Raw genomic sequence first — 15310 nt, forward strand, 5'->3', positions numbered from 1 at the left:
TATATACAATACAAAACGTTTTGAGAAGCTACGCAACAAGCTGTCCTTATCGTAACTATAGTGTTATCACCGTAACAAAGGCTATTTTAACAAATACAACTGCAACTGCAGTACCAGGGGTGAGGGTTAAACTGTCTGAGTTCAGAGATGTACGTCTAAAATTATAAAGAAGTTTTGTATGTTTTTGTCACTGCTTACTTATTTTACGATAACAAATGTCTATACAAACCCTCATGCACTTGCAAAAAATACATTTATGCTTAATTTTAATAGTAAAAAAACAAAAGATCAAAGTTTTCCTTCTAAATAGGAATTATTATTTTGTATTAATATGTAATATTTTAATATTTAATCAATATGGTGTGTATTTTTCTTTATACCACATATTATATTAGTGTTTTGATAATGACAACCCCCAAATATATAAAAATATAAAAATTTCAGCTCAGCCAAGTACATTTCCATACAGATAAGATAACAAATTACATCAATAAAAAAAAAAATGGAACTCCAGTTTGTCCCATTCTCATAGAATGACCCATATTAATATGTATGTATTAATGTATTTTCCTAATATAGGTACATATACATGTAAAAAATAGAATCAATCAAATGTACATATACATGGATGTATTTATGTATATATTTATCTTTTATATATGATATTGTGCATATGTACATATGAACATATGTAGACAGTATATGCAGTTATTGCATTTCATGTACATATACACTCACCTAAAGGATTATTAGGAACACCTGTTCAATTTCTCATTAATGCAATTATCTAACCAACCAATCACATGGCAGTTGCTTCAATGCATTTAGGGGTGTGGTCCTGGTCAAGACAATCTCCTGAGCTCCAAACTGAATGTCTGAATGGGAAAGAAAGGTGATTTAAGCAATTTTGAGCGTGGCATGGTTGTTGGTGCCAGACGGGCCGGTCTGAGTATTTCACAATCTGCTCAGTTACTGGGATTTTCACGCACAACCATTTCTAGGGTTTACAAAGAATGGTGTGAAAAGGGAAAAACATCCAGTATGCGGCAGTCCTGTGGGCGAAAATGCCTTGTTGATGCTAGAGGTCAGAGGAGAATGGGCCGACTGATTCAAGCTGATAGAAGAGCAACTTTGACTGAAATAACCACTCGTTACAACCGAGGTATGCAGCAAAGCATTTGTGAAGCCACAACACGTACAACCTTGAGGCGGATGGGCTACAACAGCAGAAGACCCCACCGGGTACCACTCATCTCCACTACAAATAGGAAAAAGAGGCTACAATTTGCACAAGCTCACCAAAATTGGACAGTTGAAGACTGGAAAAATGTTGCCTGGTCTGATGAGTCTCGATTTCTGTTGAGACATTCAGATGGTAGAGTCAGAATTTGGCGTAAACAGAATGAGAACATGGATCCATCATGCCTTGTTACCACTGTGCAGGCTGGTGGTGGTGGTGTAATGGTGTGGGGGATGTTTTCTTGGCACACTTTAGGCCCCTTAGTGCCAATTGGGCATCGTTTAAATGCCACGGCCTACCTGAGCATTGTTTCTGACCATGTCCATCCCTTTATGACCACCATGTACCCATCCTCTGATGGCTACTTCCAGCAGGATAATGCACCATGTCACAAAGGTCGAATCATTTCAAATTGGTTTCTTGAACATGACAATGAGTTCACTGTACTAAACTGGCCCCCACAGTCACCAGATCTCAACCCAATAGAGCATCTTTGGGATGTGGTGGAACGGGAGCTTCGTGCCCTGGATGTGCATCCCACAAATCTCCATCAACTGCAAGATGCTATCCTATCAATATGGGCCAACATTTCTAAAGAATGCTTTCAGCACCTTGTTGAATCAATGCCACGTAGAATTAAGGCAGTTCTGAAGGCGAAAGGGGGTCAAACACAGTATTAGTATGGTGTTCCTAATAATCCTTTAGATGAGTGTACATACATACATGCACATAAACATTCACAGGCAACAATTTCTAAGATTTGCCTGAGTTACAGTTCATAGAAGGAAATCAGTCCATTTAAATAAATGCATTAGGCCCTAATCTGGATTTCAAGTCTCAGGTTTGGCAGGAGGGTGTGATTGCCTGCTGACTGCATGAATGTCCACCAGAGCTGCAGACGGGTCCAGACCCTGCTGAGGACAATGAGCCGCAGATGAGCTTCCCTGAGATGCTTTCAGAAAGTTTGGGCAGAAATTCGCATTCAATTTCTTTGGCAACAGCTCTGGTGGACATTCTTGTAGTCAGCAGCCAATCGCAAACTGCCTCAAAACTGGGGACATCTGTGGCATTGTGTTGTGTGAATAAACTGCAAATTTCAGAGTGGCCTTTTATTGTCCCCAACACAAGGGGCACCTGTGTAACGATCATGTGGTTTAATCAGCTTCTTGATACGCCACACATGGTGGATGGATTATGTTGGCAAAGGAGAAATGTTCACTAACCAGGATGTAAACACATTTGTGCACAGAATTTGAGAGAAATATGCTTTTTGTCCATATGGAGAATTATGAGATCTTTCATTTCTGCTCATGAAACATGGGGCCAACACTTTACAGGTTGCAATTATATTTTTGTTCAGTATACATAAATTATGCATTAATCAATATATTAATCAATTGATTAGCTGGAAACATTAAAAACACACATTCTGTACACAATTGTAAGAACAATTTTATTTAGTTAAGATCTGAAATGTTCTTTCCAGATCAGTATAAACACAGATTGGGAACAAAAAAAACAGAAACCCTGCAGACTCACACGTGTCTAATAACACACCACACTATTTACATCACGGTGATGAAAGCGCAGGCTGCAGTGGGCCTGAACTCACACAGCTGGGAGACAGCTTTGGAAGACCTGGACTTTCCACATCTTTTGGGGAATCTCCACTCAAAAACTACACACTACTCCACTTCTTCATCACAGAGCAAGGCTGCAACTACTAAATTAGATATGGATGGTGTAGGGATGACATTTGACAGGCCGTAATTCTGGTCCTGGAGAAGTGCATGGTTTTCTAACTGCGCACAGCTTAAATGCTATGTTTTGCTTTGAATTCCTTCTTTAATCATTATTATTATTATTATTATTATTATTATTATTATTATTATTATTAACAATCCATGCATCCAAGGTCTAAAGTCAATTAGTGCTTTAAAGCATGCAAATTATTTTGGAAAGCAGCAACAGAACAGCAACAAAAAATGTTCAGATTTGGATTTGTTTCACAACATGAACCATTGGAATGCTGCAATGAATCCACAGCTTAAAAAATAAAGAGAGAATCCAACATGAATTGAAAACACAACGTCCCTTTCTCAGAATCAACTCTTTGCCTTTTCTGTGTTATTTTGAGATTTTCAGTTTTGCCACAAACAATTCACCCTTCTGATGTGTTCATTGCGCAGATGAAAGGGGTATTGTAACAGACTGACGCAGGAGCAGACAGCGGAGTATTTGTGAACTAAATAGAGTATTGCATTCTTCCCATATTGCCATCTCTGTGCACCCTGTAAAAGCCTGCAGGCAGCCTGGTTTTCATGACTATTCGTCTTATTTAATTGTTACGCTGTTCAAGATTTCTCACAGAATTCAGTCCTGTGGCAATCTGTACATCTGTCTTTTACTGGTGTAGGCCAAAACATGTGCTATACATAAAATCTGCTTTATCACTCTTTCCTTCACTCCAGAAACACAGAAAATATAGCAGTTACAGATTACTGCAAAGAGTCCCAGATCTTCTATACTGGAACATACACTTTTCACCTTATCAAAGCACTGTATTTAGGTATCATTTATGCATCTGCCCATCTTGGAGTACTGACAAGAGGAACCACAGGGCCTCGGACAAGCAGAGTTGTGCTTTTCAGACTCAAGACTACAGGACGTTCTACAGGAAAAGCTTGCTAAGTCCTGGCATATACAGGCTTCACAAACTAACATGGAACACAGTGCTTAAGAGCGAATATATAGACAGGCAACAGATTACTTTTTTATTCATAGCAGCATAGACCCAACAAGGAGTAAGTCATTAAGTGTGACATCATCAAATGTGATTGGTGCATTTGTTTTCAACTCATTTCTGATTAGCAGCGCCATTGCGTTTTTTTCTTTTTTCCCCCCAGAGTTCTTGTACCTCCCATGTTGCTTCTGAATCTTTAATGACTTTACAACTAATGTCACCACAATTCAATGGGATTGGTTCTCATGGGCTCCAGAACCTGCAGCTATTCATGCATATAATCATCCAGTATTCAGTGGCCTGGGAAAAGAAACTGGGCCACACAGAAGTTACAACTCACTGCACATGAAGTCTCAGCTTAGAAAAGTACTTTGATGTAAAGAGGAGAGCAGCGATCCCTTCAACCACTTTGGTTTTTATGTCCTCAGATTGTGCCTTTGTTGAACAGTTTAGGTTCTAGTAGCTTCTTGGGCGGGAATGGGATTAATGGTGAGGTATAAGTGGCCCATAAACCACTCCATGTAGATCATAATTTTCCCTAAAGTAGAACATTTAATCTTCCCTACAGGAACCAAAATGCTTTTCCACTGCATGCTTTTTGGTCCATGCACAGGAAATCAAAAACCGACTCCAATGCAGATCTAAATATAATATTTTTTCATATTTTGAAGCAGACAACTTGTCTTGCAATGGAACGCAAGCACAATGAACTTTTACAGTCCTGGAACATCAGCACCAACGTGCCTCTCAAAGACCCCACCACCAATCACTGCTTGATCTAATCACTTCCCACCTACTACTGAAGTCTTCAAATACTCCATGGGAACAGTATGGCATGATTAGGATTACAAATTAAAAGTAGCCATGACTACTATGATATAGTCGACAGCCCAAACATTGCATAAAGGACAAGTTTAGCAAAAAGCCCATCCCACTCTTGCCCAGCAGCTCTGACTTCATTGGGACTTGAGTCAGTTGACAGAATTTCCTTTTCCACCAGAAAAAAACCCACAACCTAAGAGAATTCAAGGCTCTTGCGTAATGATCGATAGGGTTGGGTAAATAGGGTTTTGACCACATTGGCCATAATGCAACTGCCTTCTAAAGATCTGTCCAAGGTTGCTGAAAGGGTGGTCTTCAATGGGATCGTGGAAATCGGATCCTTCCTTACTGTTTAAGAGGGTGGGGTAGCTTCTTATCCACTGTACCGGATCCCACAATTCTAGGGTTTTCTGCATTCGTTTACCTCAAGATCAAGGATTTAATAAGGGTGAAATATGTCAATTTTGTTCAACCACAAAGACAAAGTGTAGAGATCTTCAAGTTTGGTGCATGCCTTCTTCTGCATCCTTTAGCCTGTGAGTGTCGGCTGAATATTAAAATTAATCAATTATAAATCAACCTGTCTGGGACAACGTGAAGGTCTCGGCTCTCCGTCCGCACACTAAATAAATAGGCACAATGTGCAGATCGTTGGGAGTCTCTAGGCATTGCCCAGCAGGTGTACTCCAAACTTCAATAATCCTCTGCGGCGTTGAACATCAAATCCCAATATTCATCTTTAGATTCACACATTGAATACATTTACAACCATTTATTTTTCTTTATTATTATTATTATTATTATTATTACACACGACCTTAGGATTCTTCCGAAGAGAAAGGGCTTGACCTAAAACAATTAAAACCAAATGTCAACGTCCGAAAGGAATAACAGTCTGTGGCAGCCGCAGCACATCAGGGCAGATGTGAGGATGGGATCTGAGCTCAGGAAGGAGACCAAGCTGAAGAGTTGAATGGGGATCCAGGTTGGTCTAAACTGGAAGGTGAAGAACTCATTCATTGGTAACTTTTAGGTCACTGTAAACAAAGACTATAGAAGATCATAGAAGATAACACGGTCATGAGGAGAATGTTCCCAATCAGCCACATCTTTCATGGATCTTCTGGTTTTATTTTGTGTCACTCAAAGTCCATGTAACATTACGATCTAGGCATCCTATTGGTCTTCTACTCATCCTTACCACCACTGTCCATCATACAATCTAGGAGTGAAACCTTGACTTGACTACAGTGGGAACACATATTAGCAAGTCTCACTTTGTGACCTGCTTCAAAATCTACTATACGGCTTCCTTAGGATAGCTTCGCAAACACTTCTCAGATCATCACGAAAGTCAAGAGGTTTAATCTGAGTGTCTAACCTAACGGAGGAGCACAAAAATCCCCAGATTAAAAAGTAGTAACTCCCACAGGACATTTCTGTCACAGTACTCTCTTTAAATACAGGTGTCGGTATAAAAAATAAAAAATAAAGTAGATGGGGTGATCATGCTTTTATCAAAAGACTCCAGGAATCCAGACTGTCTCCCATGGTGTGGTTGATTTGAGAAATGAACACAGACATTATGGAAGAGCTAAACAGTCTTTCACTACATCGAACAAAAAGCGTTTGGCAACAAATTCCACCTCACATTTCACCCCCGCCTCCTCTCCTCCTTTTCTGTTTTTGCCCCCTTGTCATAAAACATCCAAGCTAAGCTAACAGACAACCCAGCACACTTATCTACGTAGCCTGAGCTTGATTAAATTAAAAGCCGCACGTCAAAAACAAAACGCAAAAAGAAAAACCTTACCACAAATCTCTACATCTGCTACAGCAAGCACGAGCCTTCACTACGCAAACAAGGTTTAAAAAAACAAAACTGAAACAAAACATATACATATATACAAGTGTATATATATGCTGACACAATGTTGAGGTTTTTCCGAGTAGCTCTCCTGTGACAACCATTTAGAGAGAGGACGGCTGGGAGTCCAACAGGAAGTGTAGTTGAGTGGGGTGATGCGTCGCCCACTTCTGTCCAGAGCTGAGCAGTGCGGGTGAGAGACCACAGACAGGAAGCCTTTGCAAAGAGTAACACAAAAAAGCCAGAAAGGAACAAAAACAACAAAAAATTAAATAAAATTAGGCTAGGTGTCCTTCCCAAGTCCTGGTCGCCTCTCCCCCCATTGTCCGTCTTCTCCGTCGATGTGTGTGCGTGCGTGCGTGTGTGTCTGTAAATGCGCCTTTGTACAAGTGTACCTGTATGTGTGCGTGTTAGTGAGTGAGTGTGTGAGTGGGTGTGTGAGTGTGTAACACGCTGCCCCAGGCTGTTTAAGTGTCCTCGTTCATATCCTGGCTGTCCGTTCGGGCGATTTTCCTGGGGGGCGCGGGACTCTCGCCCTCTCCCTGCTCCTGTTCCCGCTTCTTGGCTGCGTTCTGCGGGAGAAAGAACAACAACAGTGAGCCCGGCTGCTCCAGAAACGAGAATTGGCGGGGGGCATGTGTGAACTGAAGGCCTCTGTGAGACACCCTGAGCCAGACACCTTCAGAGCCATGTGGGCAAGTGCTAGGGAGCTCAATACTAGATGAACGGGAGTAGATCGAAGCGTGGAGGAAGAAAAATGAACTCCAGAGAATAATAAACATGCGCTTGAGGTACTGCCCAGCGTTTTCCAAAACTGGAGATTACAGTTTACGAGCACCTGCCGTGATATTAATTGCCACTGTGACTCTGGCGTGATGCCGCGTGGTAGGCTGTAATTTGGGTTAATTGTCCGGATGAGGGGTTGAGGCGTAAGCAAGTGTCTGAGCTCTTTCTACATGGACTCTGCATGAACTAACAGGAGAACCGATTCTTACCTTTTTGTCCCACTGCTGGTGAAGGTAGCGCAGGAGAATATTTGTCTTCTCAGTGACGATGACTGAAAAACAAGGAGACATTTATTGGAAAGCGAATGGGGGCTGTGAGGGGTTGCAGTTTGCTTTACAATAGAGCGCCACAAGCATTTTATACGACCTCGACGCACCACAATGATGAAATGTAGGCCAAGGTCAAGGTTTAAACACATCCGCTCTCTCTAGGGATAGTTCCAGCATGGATCGGGGTTCAGCAAGGGGGTAGGCAGTGAATTAGGGCTGAATGCAGTGGACAGTAATAATGGTAGAGCTTGTAGGAGCTCAGAGGAAGAAGTGGCAGCTTATGTAAAATGAGCGTGAACGAGAATTTACAAACAATCCTAAAATGACAGTGAAATAACATTTTACGGGATGCAGTATAGTGGTGAATATCAAAGCACAAGCTCTCTGGGTTAGACGCGTCAAGCCTTGCTCTCAGTGCTCAGACAGAGGAGAGTTATTAAAACAGTCTTTTGGAGGCAGCGGTGTTGCGAGGGAAACCGCGTCACAGCCGGCAGATTGAGAGGATTGGCCAGCAGGGCTGACTGGAGCACAGTGTGTTGGGAGGCATCAGCACATACAGACAGACTCCCAGCACCTAGCATCGGACTGTAAAACCGAATGGGGCTTTCCGTCGAGGTTTATTCAGACCGGGCTTTTGGTGTTCAGAATCATTGAATAAGTCAGTCTTTTAAAAAAAATATATATTTATTTATATATACAAAAAAATGCATAACTGGTTCTGCTGACTGTATTCTGCATATCAGTTTTTAACCCAGCTCAAGCATGCAGCAAATCTAGTGTCTAAAATAAATGCTATATGAGTAATACACAGATAACTATAGGAAGAGAGCAATCAGTTTCATTCTCTAAGGGCCACATTTTAAGATGACTGCACACAAAAAACACAAATGAAAACAATTTGGTTGGGGCTTTGTTGTTAGCAAGAAAACCATGAGAAGTTTAACCTTTCCTTTAAAGGGGCACAGTTTCTTTAAAATGGATTGAAATAATGAAGCTTTTAATGAAATTAAACAGTCACAGCTGGTCAATATGTGGAGAGTCACTCTCTAACTGCAGTGGCATTTTCTCTGTAAGATGCGGGAAGTGGGCTAGCTTATTACTGCCCATGTGTTACAGATTTAGGAGCAACTTCAAACACCAGGTCTGCTTCAGTACGGAGTGCCATTGGCAACAGCTAGCTAGAATAATTAAGAGTAGGTCACCTCTCCATGTCATAGTTTGAGCATTATGGGAAAATATTTATGGATCCGAGAGTGCTATTGAGTGTACTACACAGATACAGTGTAATAAATAGTTTTTTTCTGTGGACAATGCAAAAAAAACCTATTTTTACAATATGCAAATGTATTATAAACCTCTACACCTATTTAACACGATCCAATATAACTCGAATTCGGATACGACGCGGTCAAGAAAAAATGGTTTTGGAAGTCGAAGCCCAAAAACACAAAGCCGAGCGCAATTACAACATTTTTAAACTTTCACTCCGATCTTCACAGAAACAAAAATAAGGAAGCATCTAGAACAGCAAAAAAGGTATTTAAAAACAGTTTTAGAGACTGATGAAATGGTAAACTATTTAATAGCTTACAGTTGATATTATTTAATATACATATAACACTGTTGGTGGCTAAGTGAGAAAGCGACCCATGCTCATATACTTTTGAGTTTGTAATGTGTAATTTTAAGTGCTTTCTGATATTTGATACTGCATTTTCCTAAGCATTACACTCGGATCAAACAATCGATGCATGATGAAACCAAGCCCGCATGGTTGCATTTTGCAGTGTTTAGTACTGCACCTGTGTTGTTAACACACTATATTGTAGCATGCTCTGAATAAGGACTTACTGTTTTTTAAGTTATTAAATTACAGAAAGGAGATCCAATTTAACCAATCTGTAGAGCAGATTTACTTACTGCATACACTGTGTTAGTTCTAACAAAAAATATTTTCTGATTATTAATACCGGAAATACTCAATACCAAAGCAAGTCACTATTACCACGGTTTCACCTTTAACGCAGTACGAATTCTGGCTCCCGAGGACCATGTTATATCGGGATAGAGGTGTATACAGTATTGATTGGATTTGAACTTGCAATCCACACTGGCCTGCACTGCGGTTACACAAACTGACTAAACACAGCTGGGACCCGGAGGACAGGGGGAAATGTGGCTTATGGAGAAGTGGCCAGTGACACCGTAATCTCCGTCACCCAGGATGGACTGGGAACCTGATTAACTGGTTGGCATCAAGGGGATCTTGTGCTTCGGCTGAAACCCAAGCTCTGCTGTTTCTATTTCTGCGTCGTCTCGATCAGCCAGATCAGATTGGTCGGGGGGGGAGCAGGCGTGAGGTGGGTGCAGTGGTGGAAATGGCTCAGACTGGGGTAGGGTGCGTTACACAAGAGGGATGTCAGTGTGGACTGGCACTTACTCTGTTCAGAGGGGTACTCTCGTGTGGGGAGGTACACAGACGGTCTCCTGTTCTGTAAAACAAATGACGCAGTGAGCAATGCTGGGAGAGAGGAGCTCAGCTGGTGTCACTAGACGACACAATCACACTTCCAGGCCCACCCTGCCATTAGCAGCCATAAATGTTTCAGAGCCCCCAAACCCAACATGTATGTGTGTGTATATTATAAGAAATATGCAGCACAGAAGCAGATAGGATTTATAGCCTGTTGAGTGAGGTGGGTCCTGATTATGGAACACGTTCCATCATGACCTCATATTAACCTCAAACTGTACGTGATAATGTCTTTATATTTACAGTTGGGCATTTCTCTTCAAACCTGAAGAATGTTTTTTAAAAGCAGATGCACTTCACTTCAGTTAAAGTAGCCTTAATTGCAAAAGTGCACCATGAAAGCAAAACTTAATTGGGAACCATCTATTTTAAGATTGCAGATGTTTTTTGTACTGAAGCCTGCTGGGATACAAAACATCACTCTGTGTTGTACACAAAATGGAAAAACATCTTTTCAGAACACTCCTAGAAGATAGATTCAGTTCTGCAGGCTTTGTAAATAACAGGAATCTGAATTCCCCTGACTAAAGGTCAAATTCATAAAGCAGTTATCACTGTACACAGTCTGAACTTTTTTGCCAGAAAGAAAACAAGACTTTATAGGAAAAGGATTGAGAAGAAAACCCGGTGCAACAGCACTACTTTGTACCCACACATGACTTGGGTTACTTGTGCAACTGCAATTGGAAGTTTCAATTTAATGCATGATCAGATTTATTTTTTGGCATTGTTTCAAGTAAATGAATGCCCATGGCAGTGCAATACATATTAAAACCTTAACTTTTAACTAAATAAACACAGTTTGATATAAAATGTCAAAGTACCTGAAAAATTTTAAATGAACAAGAAAATTAAAAACCCTCTGGACTGTTATCGGCGAATTCGGATTAATTTTGCAGTTCTAGGTCACAAACAGGGTTGTCCGAGAAAACCGCAGAGGACCCATACTCACCGATGCTTTGCACACGGAGTCTGCATGAAACCGGCTGAAATTGCTCTTGTTGTAGACAGGAAGGCCCTTCAAGAAGTCCGCCTGCAACACAAGGAAACGGGGTCAGCCACGGTGGTCTGCAGGCTGCGGGAGAAACTAACCAGGCCTGGGCACAGCTGGTTGAGTCAGAACAGTCTCCAGTCACACTTCTTCAAAAACCCCACCCACCTTAAATTTCACTGTCTTTTCACATTACTCCGAGTCCCAAAACCATCCTGCTCCTGAAAATCCCACTGAAAACACCAACTATTTCCCCTGAACACTAGCTTGCCTTGCGATGCCTTTGCGGACAGAATATATTTCATTTTACCGTGCCTAAACATCCCTAGAAACGAAACAGTTTTCTGATGAGGAATCCTCAGCGCTTAATGGAGTGAGATGAGGTTGGGAAGTATGTTTCAGAATGGCATTTCAAAATACTAAATTTGCCTCCATAACATGCCATGGAAATTGAGAAAAAGCAGACTATTCCTTTACATTGTAGTTTGAAACGCTTTTAAAAAGCCAGTACCCAGGAAAGATAGATCCTGCTACATTATAGTTATATCCATTTCAGGGATGACAAACTGGAGATCTATACTAGATGCTCCACATCTCAGCAGGTATTTCTTGATTATTGCTGTAGTGTGTAACCTGCAGAAATACAAAATAATTCAAAAACTATTCATGCCCCTTTGATTTTTTGCATTAAGTTTATACCACCTTTTAGATCAAAGCATGGTATGAATCAAATCTTCATTCAATGGCCATCTTTTTCTGGATTTTATTGGTTGTGTATACTAAGGAGAATGGCAATGCACATTTGATGATAAATTAATAATACCTTGGTATCATCTGTAATCGCAGTTCAGCACAATTAATCAATATGATAAAGAAATGAGAGCGCTCTTATTTTGAGCAACAAAGACGGCACATCTTTCTAGGAGTGTGACGTTTTTGAGAAAGGTACCGTTCGAACAGTGCAGACAAAGACATGCAGACACCGCAGTTCTGTTGTTTCCAGATGCTGAAGCAGAAGGTTACCGAGACAACCGCAGACCGCACTGTTTCGACTCTGCGCGTCACATCCATCACCCACCAGAATCACAGTCACAGGCCGATGCCAGTATTCGCTGGATCTGGAATGCTCTGTGCCTCTTTGACAAAAATCAAACCTGATTTTACAGCCAAACCCACAGGATCAGTTTCCACGAAAGGCTATTTACTCAGAGATGATTTGAAGCCCCTTTGACTGACAAGAAGATTGGATTATCTAGACAGCTTTCATTTACACAAATCCAAAGAGCGGAGACAACAACATCATGCACTATTACAAAGTCCAGTAGTTCTTCTTTATCATATCATAAAAGAAGGCTGTATCTTGGTAGCAAAATAAAAGCACACATAAGGTTTAAAGAGATTATGAACGCATCAATAAAAATAAACAACATACCTTTTAAAAGCTGTAATTGCATGTCATTTATGGCATTGTGAAACATTCCAAAACACACAGTGTCATGCATTTCAATTGTCATCAGCACCAGCATTACTGGCCATCAGTAATACCATCTGAGGTATGTTAATAGCCCATCAAAGCTCTTGCCAAGCACATGCCAACCACAGTACAAATTAAGAGAAAATAAATGTACTATTCTCTTCAAGAAGACCGAGCTAAATCAAAATTGAACAAAACACAGTGTTCCTGGGACTCTGTGGCTAGCATGTTAATATAGATTTTTAAAAGAAACCTGACATCCATTCAATTCCTTTGTAAGTCTTACATCCAAGGAATGCTTATTGGCATGGGTGCTATTCAGAAGCAAGGTCAATTAAGTAATTAGAGAGTCAATGCAACACAGGGGGTGAAGTCCTTTGATGGAATGAGGTCGAGGGGATCTCTTAAGCTTTGTGCAGAAGGTGCGGTATCTTCTGGTTTAAGTTCCAAGTCCAACTGAATGACTTCACTGGAGAAAAATAATGTACCTTCATGTTTTCCAAGTCTCCATTCAATGACTATTTAAAGCCATTTATAAAACCTCCTGCTGACACCTGATCTGGGAATAAAGAAGCCAGTTTGGACCCTGGCACGGTAAAAATAAACAAGTTGACACAATAAGTGACCACTGCCTGTGAGCAACGGGGGGAAAGGAAGAACCTTCTATGCAAGTTCTGGAGTCTATCACTGTGCCCACAAGAGGCCATTGTTCTGCACTGTTCTGAGGGCACTGCCCAATTGCCGTGGGTGCAATAAGCCTATGCACCACGAGTGTGAGATCACCACAACTAAGCTTAAGGGAAAAGTTGATTTCCCTCCCTACATACCCTAGTGACCCCCTAAGCCCAGGTTTGAGAATCATTGCCTCAATCAAGCTATTGATAAGACACATAGAATTGAACAGGCGTTTTGCTTCTGTGCATCAGTGAAACAGATCAAGCCTGGCACCCAGAAGGTAGGGTGTGTTAATTCCCAAGACAAGCAATCCACATGAGACCAGCACAAACAAGTAGTGCATTTACGTCTTTAAAACTAATGAACATAATGAAATACCCAATCAACAGGGAGAGCAGCCCAGCCATCCACCCCAGCCACGCCACAGCCTCAACACTGACACATTTGGCAGGCAGAGCAGACGTGCATGAAAAAACAACTCAAGTCCAAACGTGGAGCAGCGTTGAAAACACAAAAATGTATGTGGTTTAAAAAGATATTTCTAACTTTAGGCCAATAACCCCTGTATAAATCGGCCGGCTGATCTCATGTAGAAATATGATGGCGTTTCAGTTTTGTTGTCGCCGTCGCTCGTCTGGCTCCTGCGAAGACACGATCCCCGCACGACAGGCGCCTGCACCCCGTTTAAAAGAGCTTCCGAGCCAATCAAAGATATCGATTATATGTCGTTTAGGTGACCAACAATATAGATTATAGGCAGTAACGTCCACCCTCGCACCCCCCACTCCACTCCCTTGACAAGACAGAAAATGAGCGACTCCGTACCTTGTCCATGTCTCCTCAACTCCGTCTCTCCCAAATCCAGACGATGAGAAAGAAAGGTCGAGTTGGGTGTCAGATATAGGGGGTCAAAACAACGATCCGATAATGACTGTTACCCCAATACGATCATATCTCGGCAAACCGGGCTCTTCGGCTTCCTTTTCAGTCTTTGCGGACCCTTGGCGTCAGCGGAAATCCCAGCAGTATCGCCTTTGTACTTCAGTAAACGTACAACTTCATTAGAAGGCTACGTCTAGTTATTTATTAAGATATATATATATATATTTATATTTTAGCTGAAACCCACCATCTTTAGTAGAGCACAACCAACAAGCGAAGCAAGTCCTGAGAGCTCACCCTAACTTGCTTGAGCTTGCCCGGGAACTGTGCGCTCTCATTGGTTACAAACGACATTCGGTGTCTCATTCTGGTCTGGGATTGGTTAGGAGCGCTGTCACTGATTAACTCGTGTCCTTATTGGATAAGAATCTGCCTGTCTTTTTTCAGCCCCACCCAAGTGGCGCGGTTGGTTGAAAAGTGCGTTCGTCACGTGTGACAAGAGGGCGGGGCCTGAAGCCATGGCGGCGGGAGACTCCCCGCGCGTTGCATCGTGGGAATTGTAGTTATTTTTTATCATGCGGTTTGACGCAGGAAAACAATCTCCAGAGCCCTCTTCTGGTAGGATTTGGACAAATTCAGTTGAGGACCCCGGATAAAGCTGGTACAGAAATGATCTCGCCCTGTTGTCTTTGGAATTAGTAATCCAAGTGACAGCTGACAGGTATTGAAAAAAAGAAAGCACTGAAATGAAGATGATGTTCACTTTAAAGAAGCATTCGCTGCTCTGAATTCAGCTGGTGATGTGTTCAGTACAGGACTACTAATTAAACCCACACTTTGATGAGGGTAGTAATAAAAGGAAGGGATTAACGCAGCCTGTGGGGTTTTCAGTCCAGATTTATTGGATTTTAAGGTTGTCAAACATTGAAGGCCCCCCCACCCCAATTAAACCTCACTTTAACGTACTAAATCTTTTCTAATATTTGAGCCTGGTATATTAAGTAGCTTGATTGCAGCCCGGGTGCTCT

General features: G+C 41.6%; 1 protein-coding gene across 1 annotated transcript; it reads right to left on the reverse strand.

Moving 5' to 3' along the window:
- Nucleotides 1–5562: 5562 nt before the first annotated feature.
- dda1 (DET1 and DDB1 associated 1) lies at nt 5563–14583 on the reverse strand. The gene is made up of 5 exons (XM_066695322.1): nt 14226–14583; nt 11213–11293; nt 10168–10219; nt 7668–7729; nt 5563–7244 (listed from the first exon to the last, which is right to left on the reverse strand). The coding sequence occupies exons 1-5, from the start codon at nt 14232–14234 to the stop codon at nt 7140–7142; spliced, it is 309 nt and encodes a 102-aa protein (XP_066551419.1). The 5' UTR covers nt 14235–14583; the 3' UTR covers nt 5563–7139.
- Between the last annotated feature and the right edge of the window lie 727 nt (nt 14584–15310).

Source organism: Amia ocellicauda, chromosome 22 (assembly GCF_036373705.1).
Source record: "Amia ocellicauda isolate fAmiCal2 chromosome 22, fAmiCal2.hap1, whole genome shotgun sequence".
Taxonomy (NCBI): domain Eukaryota; kingdom Metazoa; phylum Chordata; class Actinopteri; order Amiiformes; family Amiidae; genus Amia; species Amia ocellicauda.

Coding starts and splice junctions, on each gene's coding strand:
- dda1 (XM_066695322.1), bottom strand. Junction 7,730..10,167: donor AGAGTACCCCTCTGAACAGA/GTAAGTGCCAGT, acceptor CTTGTTTTTCAG/TCATCGTCACTGAGAAGACA. Junction 7,245..7,667: donor ACCAGCAGTGGGACAAAAAG/GTAAGAATCGGT, acceptor TTTCTCCCGCAG/AACGCAGCCAAGAAGCGGGA.